Here is a 21,168-nt window from a genome sequence, read left to right on the forward strand (position 1 = left end):
ACAAACGGTCCTCATCTATGGAAACCAGGGAACATAATCAACATTTTATGATTTGTTTTCTTATCAGCAACAGCAATTAGCATCTTGAGTGATATTTGTAATTTGGGTGAAGAGTCCCTTAGGGCTGCAATCCCGTTAACGGGATGATATGACAACAGCCAGTGAAAGTGCAGGGCGCCAAATTCAAAACAGAAATCTCATAATTAAAATTCCTCAAACATACATGTATATTATACTGTTTTAAAGGTAATCATCTTGTTAATCCCACCACTGTGTCCGATTTCAAATAGGCTCTACAGCGAAAGCACCACAAACGATTGTTTGGTCACCACCAAGCCACAGAAAAACACAGCCATTTTTCCAGCCAAAGAGAGGAGTCACAAAAAGCACAAATAGAGATACATTTTATCACTAACCTTCCAGTGATGTTGCATAGCCACATCGATTCCACAGAAATACTCATCATAAATGTAGATGATAATACAAGTTATACACATGGAATTATAGATATACCTCTCCTTAATGCAACCGCTGTGTCAGATTTCAAAAAATCTTTACGGAAAAAGCAAACCATGCAATCTGAGATGGCGCTCAGATAACAAATAACATTTTCCGTCATGTTGGAGTCAACAGAAACCAGAAATCACATTATAAATATTCCCTTACCTTTGATGATCTTCATCAGAATTCACTCCCAGGAATCCTAGTTCCACAATAAATGCTTGATTTGTTCGATAATGTCCAAGTAGCTACTTTTGTTAGCGCGTTAGGTAAACATATCCAAACGCTCGTGCTGGTCCAGCCGAACGTCGGACAAAAACTTCAAAAAGTTATATTACAGGTCGAAGAAACATTTCAAACTAAGTATAGAATCAGTCATTAGGGTGTTGTTATCATGAATCTTCAAGGAAGTTCCAACCGGAGAATTCCTTTGTGTATAGAGAAGCAATGGAACGCAGGTCAATATCGTGTGAAATGCGCATGACCAGGAAATGTCTCTGCCAGGAACCTGACTCATTCAGCTCTTATTCAGGCCCACAACACAAAGACAGTTGACATCTAGTGGAAGCCCTAGGAAGTGCAACTTCATCCATATCCTACTGTGAATTCAATAGGGCCTGGGTTGAAAATCGACCTACCTCAGATTTCTCACTTCCTGTTTGGATTTCTTCTCAGGTTTTTGCCTGCCATATGAGTTCTGTTATCACAGACATCATTCAAACAGTTTTAGAAACTTCAGTGTTTTCTATCCAATACTACTAATAATATGCATGTATTAGCAACTGAGACTGAGGAGCAGGCCGTTTACTCTGAGCACCTCTGGGCACCTTTCATCCAAGCTACTCAATACTGCCCCTGCAGCCATAAGAAGTTAACTGCATAGTAAACTCAGTGTCCTCTCGTGTAAGGAGATGGATGATATAAGCAGATGTCATATCTCAAGTTTAACCCTGTCAGATACCCTTGCAATACCAACACAGTGTCACTTCCCACTGCCTCAGACCTGGGCTAAACTCTGCCCTGTTTTCCTTGGAAATCCATTCAGATTCGGCGTATCGCGGCCGTACTGTTCCCACTCCCGCGCTCTCCCTTCCCCGTGGTCTGCTGTTCCGACAGGGCCGAGAGTGTTCGGTTTCGCCCGGATGGACACTGAGGGTCCAACTATTCCTTGTGAAAATAAGCAAGGGTATTTGGGAAGGTTGGAAGTGGTTAACCTAGTGGAGAGGGTCCTGTGATTGAACCGGAAGGAGGGAGAGTAACGTTATTCGCCAGGACAGATCCCAGACGCCGACACAGATCCGCTCTCCTTTTACAGCTCTAGGCTCTTTCAGCCAGGCCTGTCGCCATGGGCGACCGAGCCCTGTCCCTGTTTATCCTCTCGTCATGGTGACGGTGGTCCACTAAATCACGCAACACATACATACAGTGAGTGTACAAAACATTAAGAACACCTTCCTAATATTGAGTTGCACCTCCTTTTGCCCTCAGAACAGCCTCAATTCAGCGGGGCATGGACTCTAAATGGTGTCGAAAGCGTTCCACAGGGATGCTGGGCCATGTTGACTTCAATGCTTCCCAGAGTTGTGTCAAGTTGGCTGGATGTCCGTTGAGCGTGAAAAACCCTGCAGCGTTGCAGTTCTTGACACACTCAAACCGGTCCTCCAGGCACCTACTACCATACCCTGTTCAAAGACTCTTCAATCTTTTGTCTTGCCCGTTCACCCTCTGAATGGCACACAGACACAATCCATGTCTCAAGGCTTCTTTACCCTGTCTCCTCCCCTTCATCTACACTGATTGAAGTGGATTTAACAAGTGACATCAGTAAGGGATCATAGCTTTCACCTGGATTCACCTGGTCAGTCTATGACATGGAAAGAGCAGGTGTTCCTAATGTTTTGTACACTCAGTGTACACCGTCAGGAGAATGCACAAGGGTATGTTTAGACTAAGAGGGCAATGTTTTGACTCCCGCACGTGCAGCTTAAAGATGGCAGAAGTAGGTATTGCTCACAAGATGTTATTCTCTGGGATAATAAAACAAAATAGGCCCTAACTTGCCCTGTTCTGTCCCACCTTGTCCTGTCCTGTCCCACCTTGCCCTGTCCTGCAAGCTCCACCTTGTCCTCTGCTCCAAAAGGAATTTAGTGTTATTGAGTTGAGGCTAAATCTCTGCATTGCTTCACCTTGAATAATGTTCTGAATAGAGGTGTGTGTGGTCTCCTATTGGTTCACTAGAACCCACCAGAAGATAAGCGGTTAAAGGGGAGCTCAAAGAGGGACAACAATACCGTCCCTTTAATGGTTGTCCTTTTTAATCCAGCACCATGCTTCGTCCCGTAGGCTTCACTTTAGATGTTCGTCCTGGTCTGGAACGTTAGTGTGGCAGATCAGTTTCCCCCGGGAAGAAAGGGAAAGAAACAATGGCAAAAGAATTGAGGTTGAATCTTATACAGGCATTGGGAGCCAGAATAGGCCACTGGTGCCACGCAACGTCTTTATTTCTCGTCCCTGTTGTTGTTGAACTTGGACATGGATAGGGGCAGGGTGTTCCTACTCTGTTTTTCTTCATATTGGTTGTTTCACTCTTTTCAGTGTGACTCCCTTTTTAAACTCAACTTCCCTTTCAATTACACCTATTTAACCTTGGCATTTGCCTGTGGCCCTGTGTTCCCCTATTGTTAACACCCCACAGGGAAGTATTTTGTCGCTGTGAGTGTGACCTAGCACATTGTACTCCTGTACCTTTTCCAACCTGTGTTTTTCACCTGCTTCCATGGAGATGTAATTCTAGAGCTGAAATCAGAGACCTGTCAGCTTTCTAGTATTAACCCACCACAGACTGTGATAGTCTAACATTAGCTCTGTCTATTGTCCCTAGGGCTGCAAAGCTACCGGTAGCTTACCAAAGTTACCGGAATCTTCAGTAATTTTGGTAATTTAACACAATCTATGGCAATCTTTCGTAACCTTGGTAATTTATACTAGAATACATTAAAAAAAAAAAAAAAATAATAATAGTAATTTTTTATATAAAAAAACAGTTTCTAGTAGATAGACTATATGGTTCAAGAGAAAATAGCCTAATTAATGAAAAAAGCATCTGATCAACAATGCCATTATTTTCAGTTAACTCTTCCAAATATTGACTTTTTTCACAGCTGCCACCAGTTTGACGCTGAGATATTGGCAACAAATTACATAGTCAAATAAGTGTGTAAAAAATGTCAAATAATATATCAAATATATTTCATGCTGAAATCCTCATATTAAACAATGGTATTCACTAAGTTTATGGTTATATTTAAGATAATGTTTTCAGCTTTGTCATTCAATTATTTTTGTGAAAATCATCTTATTAAATGAGTTCATATATTTTACATGTGACAAGGCCACACAGAGGGCCAGTGATGATTAGACACCTGTCAAATCTGAAGTACCCAAAAGGACCACTAGATGTATTGTGATAGAGTACAGAAAATCCTTGAAAGATACCAAAATTCTTTCCAAGTTTCCAGTAAGATACCCTCCCTTTGCAACCAGAATTGTCTCTAGTCCTCATCTGATCTCCTTGGGTGTGACTCTTACTCTCTGGCTGTATTTATGTAACAGTATAACCCTGTTACATTTACACAGGCAGGCCAATTCTGATCTCTCTTGCATTTTTTTTCAACATTTTTTATATTTCACCTTTTATTTAACCAGGTAGGCCAGTTGAGAACAAGTTCTCATTTACAACTGCGACCTGGCCAAGACCTGGCCAAGATAAAGCAGTGTGACAAAAACAACAATGCAGAGTTAAACATGGGATAAACAAACGTGCAGTCAATAACACAATAGAAAAATCTGTATACAGTGTGTGCAAATGAAGTAAGGTTATAAGACAATAAATAGGCCAATAGTGGCAAAGTAATTACATTTAGCAATTTACACTGGAGTGATATGTGCAGATGAGGATATGCAAGTAGAAAAACTGGTGTGCAAAAGAGCCGAAAAACAAAAACAAATATGGGGATGAGGTAGGTAGTTGGTTGGATGGGCTATTTATAGATGGGCTGTGTACAGCTGCAGCGATCGGTAAGCTGCTCTGACAGCTGACACTTAAAATTAGTGCCGGAGATAAGTCTCCAACTTTAGTGATTGTTGCAATTTGTCCCAGTCATTGGCAGCAGAGAACTGGAAGGAAAGGTAGCCAAAGTAGGTGTTGGCTTTGGGGATGACCAGTGAAATATACCTGCTGGAGCGCGTGCTACGGGTGGGTGTTGCTATGGTAACCAGTGAGCTGAGATAAGGCGGAGCTTTGCTAGGTAAAGACTTGGATGACCAGGAGCCAGTGGGTTTGGCGGCAAATATGTAGCGAGGACCAGCCAACGAGAGCATACAGGTCGCAGTGGAGGGTAGTATATGGGGCATTGGTGACAAAACAGATGGCACTGTGATAGACTGCATCCCAATTTGTTGAGTAGAGTGTTGGAGGCTATTTTGTAAATTACATCGCCAAAGTCAATGATCGGTAGGATAGTCAGTTTTACGAGGGTATGTTTGGCAGCATGAGTGAAGGAGGCTTTGTTGTGAAATAGGAAGCCAATTCTAGATTTAACTTTGGATTGGAGATGCTTAATGTGAGTCTGGAAGGAGAGTTTACTGTCTAACCAGACACCTAGGTATTTGTAGTTGTTTGTAGTTGTCCACAAATCAGAGTAGTGATGCTAGTCGGACAGGCGGGCGGGTGCGGGCAGCGATCGGTTGAAGAGCATGCATTTCGTTTTACTAGTATTTAAGAGCAGTTGGAGGCCACAGAATGAGTGTTGTATGTCATTGAAGCTCATTTGGAGGTTTGTTAACACAGTGTCAAAAGAAGGGCCAGAAGTATACAGAATGGTGTCGTCTGCGTAGAGGTGGATCAGAGAATCACCCGCAGCAAGAGCGACATCACTGATATATACAGAGGAAAGAGTCGGCCCCAGAGTTGAACCCTGTGGCACCCCATTGAGACTGCCAGAGGTCCGGACAACAGGTCCTCGGATTTGACACACTGAACTCTATCTGAGAAGTAGTTAGTGAACCAGGCGAGGCAGTCATTAGAGAAACCAAGGCTGTTGAGTCTGCCGATAAGAATACGGTGAATGACGGAGTCAAAAGCCTTGGCCAGGTGGATGAAGACGGCTGCACAATTGTTTTTTTGACCAATCACATCAGAGCATTTTCAGAGCTGATCTGATTGATCAAAATACCAATTAGTAGAAAAAAAGATCAGAATTGGGCTGCAGGTGTAAACCCAGCCCATGTCCTGTGTGATTTCCAGGAGGTTACATACGGTTACATACAGTGTAGAGTTTGAAGTGAGGTGTTCTGTCTTTGTAAGCTCTGATTTTACAATCAATCAATCAACATATTTATCGTCCCAGTTCATTGAAATTTAATTGTGCTGATGTTCCAATACACCGCATGGAAAAACCATAAAACATGAATTAACTCTATTTAAAGGGATACTTTGGATTTTTGGCAACTTCTCCAGAGTCAGATGAACTTGTCTATACCATTTTTATGTATCTGTGTCCAGTATGAAGGAAGGAAGTTAGTTAGTTTCAACAGCATATGCTAAGTAACTTTAGCGCAGTGACTGGAAGTCTATGGATATCTGCTAGCATGTTACTTCCAGTCATTGTGCTAACGCTAGTTAGCAACTTCCTTCAAACTGTACGCAGAGACATAAAAATGGTATCCACGAGTTCATCTGACTTCATTACTAAAATCTCAAAGTATCACTTTAAAAAGAGTTGAGAGAACCATTAGCGACGCATCACTAAACTTAATTTGTATCTCCTATTCTTTTTCCCCTTGCTCCACTCTCTCTCTCCCTCAGGAGTGGTGCGTGAGTTGGCTACCAAGTCGGACAGCAAGCTTAAGTCTATCTCCACCACCAGGCTCAACCCACAGCATCATCTCTGGTACGAACTGCCCAGATTTATGTTATAATTGCCCTGAATGACTTGCATGTGTCCAGGATATGTTGTCATATCCTCACAATCTCCACTCGATGGTATTGAGCCAAGCCATATGCCCATCTGTCTCTTACCCCCACTGTGACAGTGACAAGGCTGTGGTAACTTCTGTCTGGTGTTACTAAACCTCCACATTGTCGAAAATTGGGCTCTAAATTAGTGGCTAAGCCACATTCTAATGTCTTACATGTGTTGGCCTCAAGATGCTAAGAAAGCGCTAACGATGCATTACCTTTTAACTAGAGAGCTGATCCTGCAGTGCCATGTCCTTAGGGGCTTCATCCCAATACTTTGAAGTGGCTTCCTCCCCTATGATCTTGGTCCTTAGAGGGTGTATCCCAAAACTGTGGGGTGGCTTCCTCCCCTATGATTTTCTTGTGTCCTTGCTCACCTGAAAGGACTGGAAAGTGAGGACTAGCAGATGGGAAAGGAAACCATTTTTAGTATATGGATTTACCATCCACCCTTCCCTTGTTTCTGTGGTAATGATGGAACACGCTGTACATTCACTGAGATAATTAATGTCTCAGTTAGTTATTATACGCCCCTTTTTTTTGGGTAGCTGAAAACCACAGCTACTCAGGGAACAGACTCACTGTTTGAACAGGACCGTAGGATAACTCTGTTTAATTGTTTATCATGCCTACCATTTCTGTGTAGCTTTTATAATCACACTATCGTGGATATAGTTGGAATAACTATTAACACATGGTCACTTTAAAGTCAACAAGAGACTTATAAACTACAAAATAATACACAGAATTAGTATTACCTCTGTCTGCTCACTTTCGAAAACAAACTCACCCAGGGGGCTATTTTGAAACCATAGACCAAAGTCGTCTTTATGTGTCTGTGATACAGATATGTCTATTTTTCCTGATTCATATCTCCACACTTTTGAGATCTGCCCCGTCTCAAAAGCACTTAGATTCAGAGTCTGATGTGGTGTATGGGCCTGATGTACAATGTGACGTTGTGAATATTAACCAAGTTGTCTCTTATGTAAGCCTTTCCTCTGTGTCTCCCCAGGCCCCTAGTGTGTGAAGACATGCAGACTGATGTGGAGGATGGCCAGCTACAGTTCTTCTACCTCCTGTCCTTTCTACATCAAGGTACATTAGAAGTGTGTGTGTATGAATACTGAACAAAAATATAAACACAACATGTAAAATGTTGGTCCCATGTTTCATGAGATGAAAAAAAAGAACCCAAACATTTTCCATATGCACAAAAAGCTTATTTCTCTCATTTTGTGCACAAATGTGTTTGCATCCCTGTTAGTGAGCATTTATCATTTGCCAAGATAATCCATCTACCTGATAGGTGTGGCATATCAAGAAGCTGATTAATTAAAACTTCTTAGGGCTAGGCCCCTTTTTCTCCACTTCCTGTCTGAATGACGTGCCCAAAGTAAACTGCCTGTTGCTCAGGCCCTGAAGCCAGGATATGCATATAATTGGTACCATTGGAAAGAAACTTTGAAGTTTGTAGAAATGTTAAAATAATGTAGGAGAATATAACACAATAACTATGGTACAAGAAAATACAAAGAAAAACCAACCAGAATTGTTTTATTTTATAGACTATGCTCTTACAATGGCAAGTATAAGGGCATACTCAATTCTAGCTCCCAGGATGCAATTCCTATGGCTTCCACATGGTGTCAGCAGTCTATGTTCAAGGTTTCAGGCTTATAAGAAATATTTGTTTTAGTATAGGGACACAGTCTTGGGAATTTGTGTTTGCGGGCGCCATGAAGACGAGACGCACCTGCTAAAATTGGTTTCCTATTGAACATACTTCTTTCCTTAAGAAATATTATAGTTTGATTATATTTTAGGGTATCTGAGGAGTAAATAGAAACTCATTTAGAGATTTTCGGATTCCTTTCTCTGCATGTTGAACGAGTGGATTACTCAAATCGATGGCGCCAACTAAACAGACTTTTTGGGATATAAAGAAGGATTTTATCTAACCAAACAACACTACATGTTATAGCTGGGACCCTTTGGATGACAAATCAGAGGATTTTCAAAAAGTAACTGAATATTTCATCGCTATTTGTGAATTTATGACACCTGTGCTTCAAACAATTGCATGGCATGTTTTCACTGTAATAGCTACTGTAAATTTGACTGTGCAGTTAGAATAACAATAATTCATGCTTTCGACCAATATAAGACACTTGTATGTACCTAAATGTTTAATATCCATAATTTGTATGATATTTATTTGAATTACGCGCCCTCCTGTTTCACCGGAAGTTGTCCAGCTAGCGGGACGCCTAGCCCTAAGAAGTAGCGTGCTCATTACACACGTGCAACTTGTGCTGGGGACAATTAAAGGCCACTTCTAAAAATGTGCAGTTTTATCACACAACACAATGCCACAGATGTCTCATGTTTTGAGGGACCGTGCAATTGGCATGCTGGCTGCAGGAATGGCCACCAGAGCTGTTGCAGGAGAATTGAATGTTCATTTTTGTACCATAAACTGCCTCCAACGTCATTTTAGAGAATTTGGCAGTACGTCCAACCGGCCTCACAATGGCAGACCACGTGTAACCTTGCCAGCCCAGGACCTCCACATCTGGCTTCTTCGCCTGGTGATCGTCTGAGACCAGCCACCCGGACAGCTGATGAAACTGAGGAGTATTTCTGTCTGTAATAAAGCCCCCAGTGGGTGGGCCTGGCTCCCCAGTGGGTGGGTCTAAGCCCTCCCAGGCCCACACATGGCTGCGTCCCTGCTCAGTCATGTGAAATCCATAGATTAGGGCCTAATGAATTTATTTCAGTTGACTGATTCTGTTTTTGAACTGTAACTCAGTAAAATCATTGAAATTGTTTTCATTTTGCGTTTATATTTGTATTCAGTGTATGTATGCATGTGCGTGCAATGCATAATTCTTAATGTTTCTCTGTGTAATTGAGTGTATCTGTGTGTCTCTCCCTGCCTGAGGGTGCAGATTTCGCATCTGTAGCAAAGCATGGCTGCAGGCTATGGGCTGTGCAGGTGAAAAGAATGTTAACTACTGTAATTGTAACATGCACTGACCTGCCTCTGCTGAAGTTTTAAACTAGGTTTAAACATCAGGAGGATGGAGGATTCGTTTTAAACGGGGTTTAAACATCAGGAGGATGAGGAATAGAATAGGAAATGTATCCATTGACATAGGAAAGTGTCCACCCATTTGTGTCCAGCTACTTTATATCCCTGGACTTCAGTGGACTGGTGTGGGGAGAAGGAGGGAGGACTATTACGTATATCACTCCCTACCCAGTCCTCCCACTGTCTCTCCCTGTAGGAGATCACTGTAGTCTAGTCAGACCCAGTCTTGCATGACTCTCTCTCCCTGTAGGAGATCACTGTAGTCTAGTCAGACCCAGTGTTGCATGACTCTCTCTCCCTGTAGGAGATCACTAGTCTAGTCAGACCCAGTGTTGCATGACTCTCTCTCCCTGTAGGAGATCACTGTAGTCTAACTAACTTTAAGCGTCAGCTGTCAGAGAAGCTTACCGATTGCTGCAGCTGTACACAGCCCATCTGTAAATAGCCCATCCAACCAACTACCTACCTCATCCCCATATTTATTTTTGTTTTTCTGCTCTTTTGCACACCAGTTTTTCTACTTGCATATCCTCATCTGCACATCACTCCAGTGTAAATCGCTAAATTGTAACTACTTCGCCACTATTGGCCTATTTATTGCCTTACTTCATTTGCACACACTGTATACAGATTTTATTATTATTTTGTTATTGACTGTACGATTGTTTATCCCATGTGTAACTCTGTTGTTTTTGTCGCACTGCTTTGCGTTATCTTGGTCAGGTCGCAGTTGTAAATGAGAACCTGTTCTCAACTGGCCTACCTGGTGAAAAAATAATAATATATCAAATCTAGTCAGATCCAGTTTTGCAAGGACTCTTATTTATCACCCTATACCCCTGGTGATTGACTGTCGATTGATCAAAGCTGGACAGTTCCTTCCTGGTTTAATGGAGTAGATCAACACTGAGAGGATGAGATGAAGAAGAGGAGAGGGGGAGAGAGAGGCAGCTGTTTCCCGGTGGGGGTGCTCGGGAAATGAGAGCTCTTTGTCTTCTCTCACCACAGTACCGGCGTCCCACTGATATGGCTCTTCCCGTGACTTCTTTGGGACTGGGGGGCAGTGTTGAGTAGCTTGGATGAATAAGGTGCCCAGAGTAAACTGCCTGCTACTCAGGCCCAGTTGCTAATATATGCATATTATTAGTGGATTTGGATAGAAAACTCTCTGAAGTTTCTAAAACTATTTGGATGATGTCTGTGAGTATAATAGAACTCATATGGCAGGCAAAAGCCTGAGAAAAAATCTAACCAGGAAGTGGGAAATCTGAGGTTTGTAGTTTTTCAAGTCATTGCCTATCGAATATACGGTGTCTATGGGATCATATTGCACTTCCTAAGGCTTCCACTAGATGTCAACAGTCTTTAGAACCTTGTTTGATGCGTCTACTGTGAAGGAGGGGGGAATGGGAGCTGAATGAGTCGGAGGTCTGCCAGCGTGCCATGAGCTGACCACGCGCGTTCACGTGAGTGTTAGCTGGCGTTCCAATGTATTTCTACAGACAAAGGAATTTTCCAGTTGAAACATTATTGAAGATTTATGATAAAAAAACATCCTAAAGATTGATTCTATACTTCGTTTGACATGTTTCTACGGACTGTAACGGAACTTTTTTACTTTTCGTCTGCTCGCGCCTCATGAATTTGGATTACTGGGCTAAACGCGTGAACAAAAAGGTATTTGGACATAAACTTTATCGAACACATCAAACATTTATTGTGGAACTGGGATTCCTGGGAGTGCATTCTGATGAAGATCATCAAAGGTAAGTGAATATTTATAATGCTATTTCTGACTTTGTTGACTCCACAACATGGCGGATATCTGTATGGCTTGTTTTGGCCTCTGAGCGCTGTACTCAGATTATTGCATGGTGTGCTTTTTCGGTAAAGTTTATTTGAAATCTGACACAGCAGTTGCATTAAGGAGAAGTGGATCTAAAATTCCATGCACTTGTATCTTTTAACAATGTTTATTATGAGTATTTCTGTAAATTGATGTGGCTCTCTGCAAAAATCACCGGATGTTTTGGAGCTACTGAACGTAACGCGCCAATGTAAACTGAGATTTTTGGATATAAATATGAACTTTATCGAACAAAATATACATGTATTGTGTAACATGAAGTCCTATGAGTGTCATCTGATTAAGATCATCAAAGGTTAGTGATTCATTTTATCTCTTTCTGCTTTTTGTGACTCCTCTTTGGCTGGACAAATGTCTGGGTTTTTCTGTGACTAGGTGCTGACCTACAATAATCGTTCGGTGTGCTTTCGTCGTAAAGTATTTTTGAAATCAGACACTGTGGCTGGATTTACTAGTTTATCTTTAAAATGGTGTGAAATACTTGTATATTTGAGGAATTTTAATTATGGGATATCTGTTGTTTTGAATTTGGCGCCCTGCACTTGTTGAGGTGGGACGCTCCCTTCCCGAATATTCCAGAGAGGTTAACCAGACGGTAAAACACTTTGAGACGTGCCATAAGACCCCCTGTTAGATAAATACAATACAAGCAAAACTATTTAGATGCAAGTATATGATTATAATCTGTACGGGGGGGTTTAAACATTTATCCAAATGCATATTTTCTGTGTGTTGTATTCGTTCTCTCTGCCAGAAGACTGTGTGACCCCTCTGACAGTGCTGGCCACCCGGGAAACCCTGTACCTGCTCAACGAAGACCACCAATGGAGCAAGAGCTTGCCCCACCCATCAGCCAATGAGAACGGGGAACCCTGCAGTGGGCGGGTCACTGTTCAGGAGACCCAGCCAATCAGCTGTGTCAGCTCTGTCCATCTATGGTCGTCTGACCCGTGCAGAATGGACATCAAGCTTTACGATGAGGTGAGACTGAGGGAGGAAAGAGACGTGATTGTTCTTAAATTAGGAAGGACTTCTTCCAAGTTCTCAAGGGTAAGCTGGATAAGCTAAATGCAATCATGAGCAAAGCTGGGCACACATTTGTATGTTTTTATTAGACATTTTTCAGGATGAAATCTCTTGAGATGCACCATCCTGTTTTCAAGAGTGTGCAGATGAAAACAACTAACAAACAAACAATACTTAGTAAGAAGACGAATGTGGCAACTACTGTCTAATAACAATGAAATCTAATTTTATTTGTCACGTGCTAAATCCAAATGTGAAATGCATAACATAATAAAACTTAGCTAACACAGCGCGGGATTGCCTTCCCTCCAAAAGTGTGTTGCTACAATAAGGATCCCCGTTACAACAGTATTAGCTACGTAGTTCCGCTTGTATTATCATTTCCCCCGCACAGCGGACACGTAAACAATTCAAACAAAAGACAACAACCTCGTAAGTTGTAACTGACAGTTAGACTTAAAGCCCTTAACCAACAAGGCAGTTATAAGAAAAATAAGAGTTAAGAAAATATTTACCCAAATAAACAAAAGTAAAAAAAGAAAATGTTTAACACAATAAAATAACAATAACAAGGCTATATACAGGGGGTTTCGGTACCGTGTCAATGTGCGGGGGGTACAAGTTAGTCGAGGTAATATGTACAGTACCAGTCAAAAGTTTGGACACCTACTCATTCAAGGGTTTCTTTATTTTTACTATTTTCTACATTGTACTTCAAAACCTATGAATAACACATATGGAATCATGTATTAACCAAAAAGGTGTTAAACAAATTTGTGATTCTTCAAAGTAGCTACCCATTGCCTTGATGACAGCTTTGCACACTCTTGGCATTCTCTCAACCAGCTTCACCTGGAATGCTTTTCCAACAGTCTTGAAGGAGTTCCCACATATGCTGAACACTTGTTAGCTGCTTTTCCTTCGCTCTGCGGTCCAACTCATCCCAAACCATCTCAATTGGGTTGTTGTGGAGCCCAGGTCATCTAATGCAGATCTCCATCACTCTCCTTCTTATTCAAATAGCCCTTACACAGCCTGGAGGTGTGTTGGGTCATTGTCCTGTTGAAAAACAAATGATAGTCCCACTAAGCTCAAACCAGATGGGATGGCATATCGCTGTGCTAGCCATGCTGGTTAAATGTGCCTTGAATTCTAAAATCACCAACAGTATCACCTGCAAAGCACCATCTAACCTCCTCCTCCATGCTTCACGGTGGGAACCACACATGCCGAGATCATCCGTTCACCTACTCTGCGTCTCACAAAGACACGGCGGTTGGAACCAAAAATCATAAATTTGGGCTCATCAGACCGGAGGAAAGATTTCCACTTGTCTAATGTCCATTGCTCGTGTTTCTTATTATTGCTGTCCTTTAATGGTGGTTTCTTTGCAGCGAATCGACCACGAAGGCCTGATTCACGCAAAGGGTGGCTACTTTAAAGAAACTCCAATGTAAAATATACACTGCTCAAAAACATAAAGGGAACACTAAAATAACACATCCTAGATCTGAATGAATGAAATATTCTTATTAAATACTTTTTTATTTACATAGTTGAATGTGCTGACAACAAAATCACACAATTATCAATGGAAATCAAATTTATCAACCCATGGAGGTCTGGATTTGGAGTGACACTCAAAATTGGAAAACCACACTACAGGCTGATCCAACTTTGATGTAATGTCCTTAAAACAAGTCAAAATGAGGCTCAGTAGTGTGTGTGGCCTCCACGTGCCTGTATGACCTCCCTACAACGCCTGGGCATGCTCCTGATGAGGTGGCGGATGGTCTCCTGAGGGATCTCCTCCCAGACCTGGACTAAAGCATCCGCCAACTCCTGGACAGTCTGTGGTGCAACGTGGCGTTGGTGGATGGAGCGAGACATGATGTCCCAGATGTGCTCAATTGGATTCAGGTCTAGGGAACGGGCGGGCGAGTCCATAGCATCAATGCCTTCGTCTTGCAAGAACTGCTGACACACTCCAGCCACATGAGGTCTAGCATTGTCTTGCATTAGGAGGAACTCAGGGCCAACCGCACCAGCATATGGTCTTACAAGGGGTCTGAGTATCTCATCTCGGTACCTAATGGCAGTCAGGCTACCTCTGGCGAGCACATGGAGGGCTGTGCGGCCCCCCAAAGAAATGCCACCCCACACCATGACTGACCCACCGCCCACTCAGCAAACCTTCTTGCCACAGCTCGCATTGATGTGCCATCCTGGATGAGCTGCACTACCTGAGCCACTTGTGTGGGTTGTAGACTCCGTCTCATGCTACCACTAGAGTGAAAGCACCACCAGCATTCAAAAGTGACCAAAACATCAGCCAGGAAGCATAGGAACTGAGAAGTGGTCTGGTCACCACCTGCAGAACCACTCCTTTATTGGGGGTGTCTTGCTAAATGCCTATAATTTCCACCTGTCTATTCCATTTGCACAACAGCATGTGACATTTATTGTCAATCAGTGTTGCTTCCTAAGTGGACAGTTTGATTTCACAGAAGTGTGATTTACTTGGAGTTACATTGGGTTGTTTAAGTGTTCCCTTTATTTTTTTGAGCAGTGTATTTAGATTTGTTTAACACTTTTTTGGTTACTACATGATTCCATATGTGTTATTTCATAATTTTGAGTCTTTACTATTTTTCTACAATTTAGAAAATAGTAAAAATAAAGAAAAACCCTTGAATGAGTAGGTGTTTTAACTTTTGACCGGTAGTGTAGATATTTACAAATGTCGTCACATGGTGATGTTTCTATTAGTTAAAAAAACAGTTTGATCTTAACATTTGAAAAAGGGCTTTCTTAAATTCAATGTGTGATTGTAATGTCCTGATTTCTCTAGGTAAATTATTTGTCAATTGGGTTTTCCTTTTAATAAATATACACAACACGACAAACCATGTTTTAAGTTGACCCATTTAAAAAGAAATGGGTTCTAATGCAGTTGTCTTCTGTTTGGGAGTGACAGTCCATGTAGTGATTCAGACATTGTGCAATGATGTCTTATAATAGCATACAAGAATGAATCTGCAAAGATTATGACATCGAATTCTCAAAGTAAGGTCTTGGTTGTGATTTGAAAGATGTCACTATAGTCTAGGATAGGAAGTAGCAGATGGTTTACTACGGTCTTTCTAAAGGATACAGTAAAACAACTCTGTATTGTAACCCAGGCTTATGGTTTGTTGTTTTTCTCAAATCTATATGCTGTCCAAAAAATCATTCAGAATCTATTCTCAAACACAGATATTTCAAACAATCAACACTTCCAAGCATTGTTCCATCACTTCCCCCAAAAAATGTATTGTCAGCAACTCATTCTTTGCCGTGTACCAAACCGCATGATATAGGTGTGTGTGTGCATTGGTGTCCACATCACCAATGAACTATCATGGTCCAAACATACCAAGACAGTCTTGAAGAGGGCACGACACGACCTTTTCCCCTCAGGAGACTGAAAAGATTTGGCATGGGTCCTGAGATCCTCAAAGGGTTCTACAGCTGCACTATTGAGAGCATCCTGACCGGTTGCATCACCACCTGGTATGGCAACTGCTCGGGCATCTGACCGTAAGGTGCTACAGAGGGTATTGCGAACAGCCCAGATCATCACTGGAGCCAAGCTTCCTGCCATCCAGGACCTATATAATAGGTGGTGTCAGAGGAAAGTCCAGAAAATTGTCAGACTCCAGTCACCCAAGTTATTGACTGTTTTCTCTGCTACCGCACAGCAAGCGGTACCGGAGCGCCAAGTCTTTGACAAAAAGGCTCCTCAACAGCTTCTACCCCCAAGCCATTATGAATTGTTCAGCAGTCTAAAAATCGCTACCGGACAATTTACATTGACCCCCAACCTCCTGTACACTGCTGCAACTCGCTGTTTATTTGTTACCTATGCATAGTCACTTCGCCCCCACCTACATGTACAGATTACCTCAACTAGCCTGTACCCCGCACACTGACTCGGTACCAGTGCCACCTGTATATAGCCTTGTTATTGTAAGTCTTAGTGTGTTACTTTTTATTTTAGCCTACTTGGTAAATATTTTCTTCTTCTTGAACTGCGCTGTTGGTTAAGGGCTTGAAGTAAGCATTTCACGGTGAAGTCTACACTTGTTGTATTTGGCGCATGTGGCAAATAAAGTTTGATTTGATTTGAGCATGTGAGTGTCTTTGTTTCCTGTGCAGATAGTGAAGGAGGAGAAGACGTGGTCGTTGCACTCTGACAGTGCAGAGCTGGTGCAGGGCCTGCTGGTCTGGGTCAGAACACAATGGGAGAACATGTTCGGAGTCAAACTCGCCATCACCAACCTCACCCTACCAGCCTAAGGGAAAACACCCACCCTTCCAACTGTGTGTGTGTGTGTGTGCACCTGAGTGTGAGTGTGGGTCTGTCTGTCTTCACTGTCAGACTTGACCCTCAATAGGACAGTATGTTTACCTGGTTTGTAGCCAACTATGATTTCCTCATGTTTGGTCACTTTTACAAAAGCACTGATCTGTTAACGCCTCATCTGAATCCCGTCCATTTTCTAACCCTGCCAGTATAGCCAGCCAGGGAGAGTGCCTTGTGGTGTTGCCAGTCCTGCTACATTCTAATACACCTTGAATATGTGAAAGGGGTGAGGGGGAATCATGTGTTTCTTTCAGGGGGGTGAGGACAGGATAAGGAGGGAGAAAGGGGTAAGCAAAAATGTGAGTTGGGGGGTAATTTTGTGTGTGTGTGTGTGTGTGTGTGTGTGTGTGTGTTATCAAGGAGGTTAGTCCATTCCTCTGAAGCTCAGTGGACTGTGACTTCATCAGGAGTCCCGGGACTGGAACAGTGAGTTGTGACATCACACGCTCGGCACAAGGCTCTCTAGCCGTCCCGTGAGGCTCCGCTCCGGACACCTCTGACGTGACACCTCTGATGTGACACCTCTTAGTTCTTTTCAATCAGGGACTTTTGATGTCTCTATGCACTGTGATTATGTAAAGGAAAAGGGCAACCCAAGTGAAGAGTTGCAGCCAAGGCAATGAACCGGGACAGTATCTGTGTTCTGTATCCTTGGGAAAAGTGCAGAATACGCATGATAGGGAATGTGAAAGGGAAGGGTTCTGACTGACCTGTTTTAAAGTGGGAGATGTTAGTTGGTTTGTGGCTGTCTGTTAAAATGTATAGTCTTACGCTAATACCTCTAGTGCAGTTTAACTATATTGTGAATGTCAAGTGAATGCTATTTTTTTGATGTAGACAGATGAAAAGATGTGTAGAAGTGGACGACAAACAGATGTGTGTAACTTAATTTATTTACCGTCAGCAAATCAATGACAAAAAACTATGGCTTTTTGTACATTAAATAAAAATGCATATCTGTGGTACAATACATCCTCTTATGACACTGTATTTCCACATGTTTGTCCAACTCTTTCATTTTCACAGTGAGAAAGTTCCAATAGCTACTTTTCCCTCTGTAATCATGTAGTTCCAGAGGGGTTTTTCATTGTTCTCACACAGTCAGCCCAACGTCAACCACAACCGCAGCAATGTACCCCCCCATCCCCCCATCCCCGTCGTCACGTTAATCCTCCAGTCATCCACGTGGCCACACAGCTACCAATAATCATCACTTTCTGCCCCATCAGACCCCCTTGCGGTTCTACAATGAAACATTTGACAATTCCTAAGATTTTATTGTGTAATACAAGAACATTTCCACACCAAGTGACATTTTTCATAGGAGGAATACAAATTCTGAAAAGTTACACAAAGCTTTGAAATAGATTAATGTATACTATGGCGTTAACCATCACACTGATAGTCTGTCTATCCATTCCTGTCATATCATGGCTCACAAGGAAGGAAAGAAGGAAGCACTTTAAAACCCTCGATGTTAAATGATTTCCTTTCAGGGAGAGATTGGTCAGGACCAAATCTCCAAAGAGAAAGCAGCACAACGTCTAGGAAAAACTCCCTAGAAGGCAGCAACCTAGGAAGAAACCTGGAGAGGAATCATGCTCAAATGGGACGGCAGTTCTCTTCTGGCTGGGCCGAGTGGGGAGTTAAGAGTACATGTGGCCATTCATTCCAGAAGTTCATAGATCACCAGCAGGGTCATATAATAACCATGGTGGCTATAGAGAGGGCAACAGTTCAACAACTTGGGAGTCAATGTCAGTTGGTTTTTCATGACCAGGTGTTCTGAGATGAGAGAGTGTCCAGTGAATCAGGGTCGCAAGACACTGACCCTGTCCAATGTTACACCTGGACGGAGCCAATCAGGCAAGATATAACCCCACCCACTTTGCCAAAGCACAGCCCCCACACCCCTGTACACACACATTCAACGTTTTCAAGTAGTTCTTGTTTTCTCAGTTAGTAGAGCATGGTGCTTGCAATGCCAGGGTTGTGGGTTCAATTCCCATGGGGGGCCAGTATGAAAAAAGCGATGAAAACGGATGCACTTGGTACTATAAGTCAGTCTGGACAAGTGTCTGCTAAATGACTAAAATGTGAAATAAAACATCTGCGACGCACAACTCTACTAATCAACCCACCACATGGCTAATGAAGAACTGGTTGGTTCCAGTGGTTCCAAATGGTAAGGAACACAGCACCAGATGAGTAAAACATCAGATCTATCTGGCAGGCACATACTTCAAAATGTTAAGGCTTCATTTGTACTGATCAACAGTTGCGCAACGGAGACACTAATTAAACTCTGCCTAAAAGACCAAGAGGTGATAGACTAACATTCACGTGGAGATGAAGATGTGGGGACATTTTCTCTGCTTGTGTGAGAAGGATTGGGATAGTAGTGTTAAATATCACAACATACACACTTCCTGCAACACTTCCTTCTTGGGGCCCTTGACACTGCTCTGGCAATGCTACTCAAGCGTTGCCCACCCCTGGGAGAAGACAGCAGTGTCCCAGTCCTGCTGTCACTGCCATGCAGGGAGGGGGCTTTCTTCTGTTTGTTTTTCCAGAGTAAAGACCAACAGTTCCTTATTGAGCACTGTGAATGACACCAGAGAGAGTCAACATACCACCTGTAAGTAGTAAATATACCCCCCATGAAAAAATATTGCAGTTAGCGTGCAGTATAACTACAGTATGCTGCAAATACTGCACTCAAAATAAATAAAAATGTACTGCAGTAATTTTGCAGTGTAACTGCAGTTAGAATGCAGTAGAACTGCAGAAAACTGCAGTTACTGCACTTTTACTAAAGTTTCAAAACTGCAAGAATTTTTTGGAAGGGCTTTGTTGATGGCAACGAGCCCTTCCTGGCTGTGACACACTGGGCAAAAACTGGTTGTATCAACGTATCAACCTACCAAAAAAGAAATCTAAGTGAAAGCCTATTGGATTTGTAAAAAGTAATCAGCATAAGGGAAATTCCTCCTAATTTATAACATAAATCCAATAACATGGTGACATGCTTTGTTGATTTCATGTGGAATTCACATTAGTTGACAACTCAACCAAATGTAAATCAAAACTAAGCATTGAACTGATGTCTTTACCCAGTGCCCTTAATAAAAAAGATTGCAGTCAGAATGCAGTTTAACTGCAGTACAATGCAGTATAACTGCAGTTAAAGTGCAGTCTAACTGCAGTATGCTGCAAATACTGCGTCCGTTTTTTTACTACAGTAATTTTGCTGTGTAACTGCAGTTACAGTGCAGTATACAGTACAGTGCAGTATAACTGCAATTACTCTATCCAAAATACCTCAGTCGACTGCAGTTACGGCACTTTTACTGCAGTTTCAAAACTGCAATATTTTGTTGGGAGGGTGTTTTAAAGAGATTCAGTAGGAGTGGATTGATTTGATTATCACACCTATGGCATAATAAACCAGCGGTCGTAAACAACATTAGCGGACCTGTTTTGTCTTGCATGACGCCCACATGTTTGACGTAGGTACTCTGTATTGTTCCAATAAACTCTAGCAGCACTTACCCTATTAAATCTGTCTCCTGTTATTTCAAACAAGGTTTTTGTTTGGCAAATAAGCCTGTGATAGATGGGTTCCGGGTTTGTGGACGCCACAGTGGGACCGGTCTATTACCATACCATATATGGCAAACATTGGATGTTGGCACCACTATGCAAGCTGTTATGTGTGAATTTAAAGGTTTTAACAGTGGAGGAATGTGTACACACAGCCCATTTTAATTGTCAGAGCATGTGCGCTGAGACCAGCCAAAATACCAAGGTTGAGTTCAGGCAACAGGTGCTTCGACTCAAGATTGGTATTTTCTATTCTACTTTTATCACACTCACTTGGAAGGTATGCTTTTGGGTTTAAGATGCTGTAGACGTTGAATCACTGGCATCTTGCTATGTATGACACACGATACACAATCTTATCAATCAGTGGAGGCTGCTGAGGGGAAGACGGCTCATAATAATGTCTGGAACGGAGCATATGGAATAGCATCAAACACTTACTCCGCTCCAGACATTACCACGAGCCCGTCCTCCCCAATGAAGGTGCCACCAACCTCCTGGGCTATCAATAAGGATAATGTTAATTTACCACACGAGTGACAGAAATGCATATTCCATTTCCCCAGTAGACTTACAATACATATTAGACATAGCTACATAATTAGAGTGTACTAGAGTGGACATTCTTTGGCCATTTGGACACAGGCACACAG

General features: G+C 42.3%; 1 protein-coding gene across 11 annotated transcripts in view; it reads left to right on the plus strand.

Moving 5' to 3' along the window:
• Nucleotides 1-17,882, plus strand: part of LOC110528831 (serine/threonine-protein kinase 11-interacting protein) — a 43,208-nt gene extending 25,326 nt beyond the window's left edge. For all 11 annotated transcript variants that reach the window (XR_016497025.1, XR_016497027.1, XR_016497026.1 and 8 more), the window contains 4 exons: nt 6,368-6,452; nt 7,536-7,618; nt 12,236-12,462; nt 16,705-17,882. Coding sequence is in view for 6 of the 11 variants with exons in the window: in XM_036982563.2 (XP_036838458.2) it covers nt 6,368-6,452; nt 7,536-7,618; nt 12,236-12,462; nt 16,705-16,845 (536 nt within the window). In the remaining 5 variants the exon portion in view is untranslated. The remainder of the gene's footprint in view (nt 1-6,367; nt 6,453-7,535; nt 7,619-12,235; nt 12,463-16,704) is intronic.
• The last annotated feature ends 3,286 nt before the right edge of the window (nt 17,883-21,168 follow it).

Source organism: Oncorhynchus mykiss, chromosome 7, assembly GCF_057628025.1.
Source record: "Oncorhynchus mykiss isolate SJ-2025 chromosome 7, ASM5762802v1, whole genome shotgun sequence".
Taxonomy (NCBI): domain Eukaryota; kingdom Metazoa; phylum Chordata; class Actinopteri; order Salmoniformes; family Salmonidae; genus Oncorhynchus; species Oncorhynchus mykiss.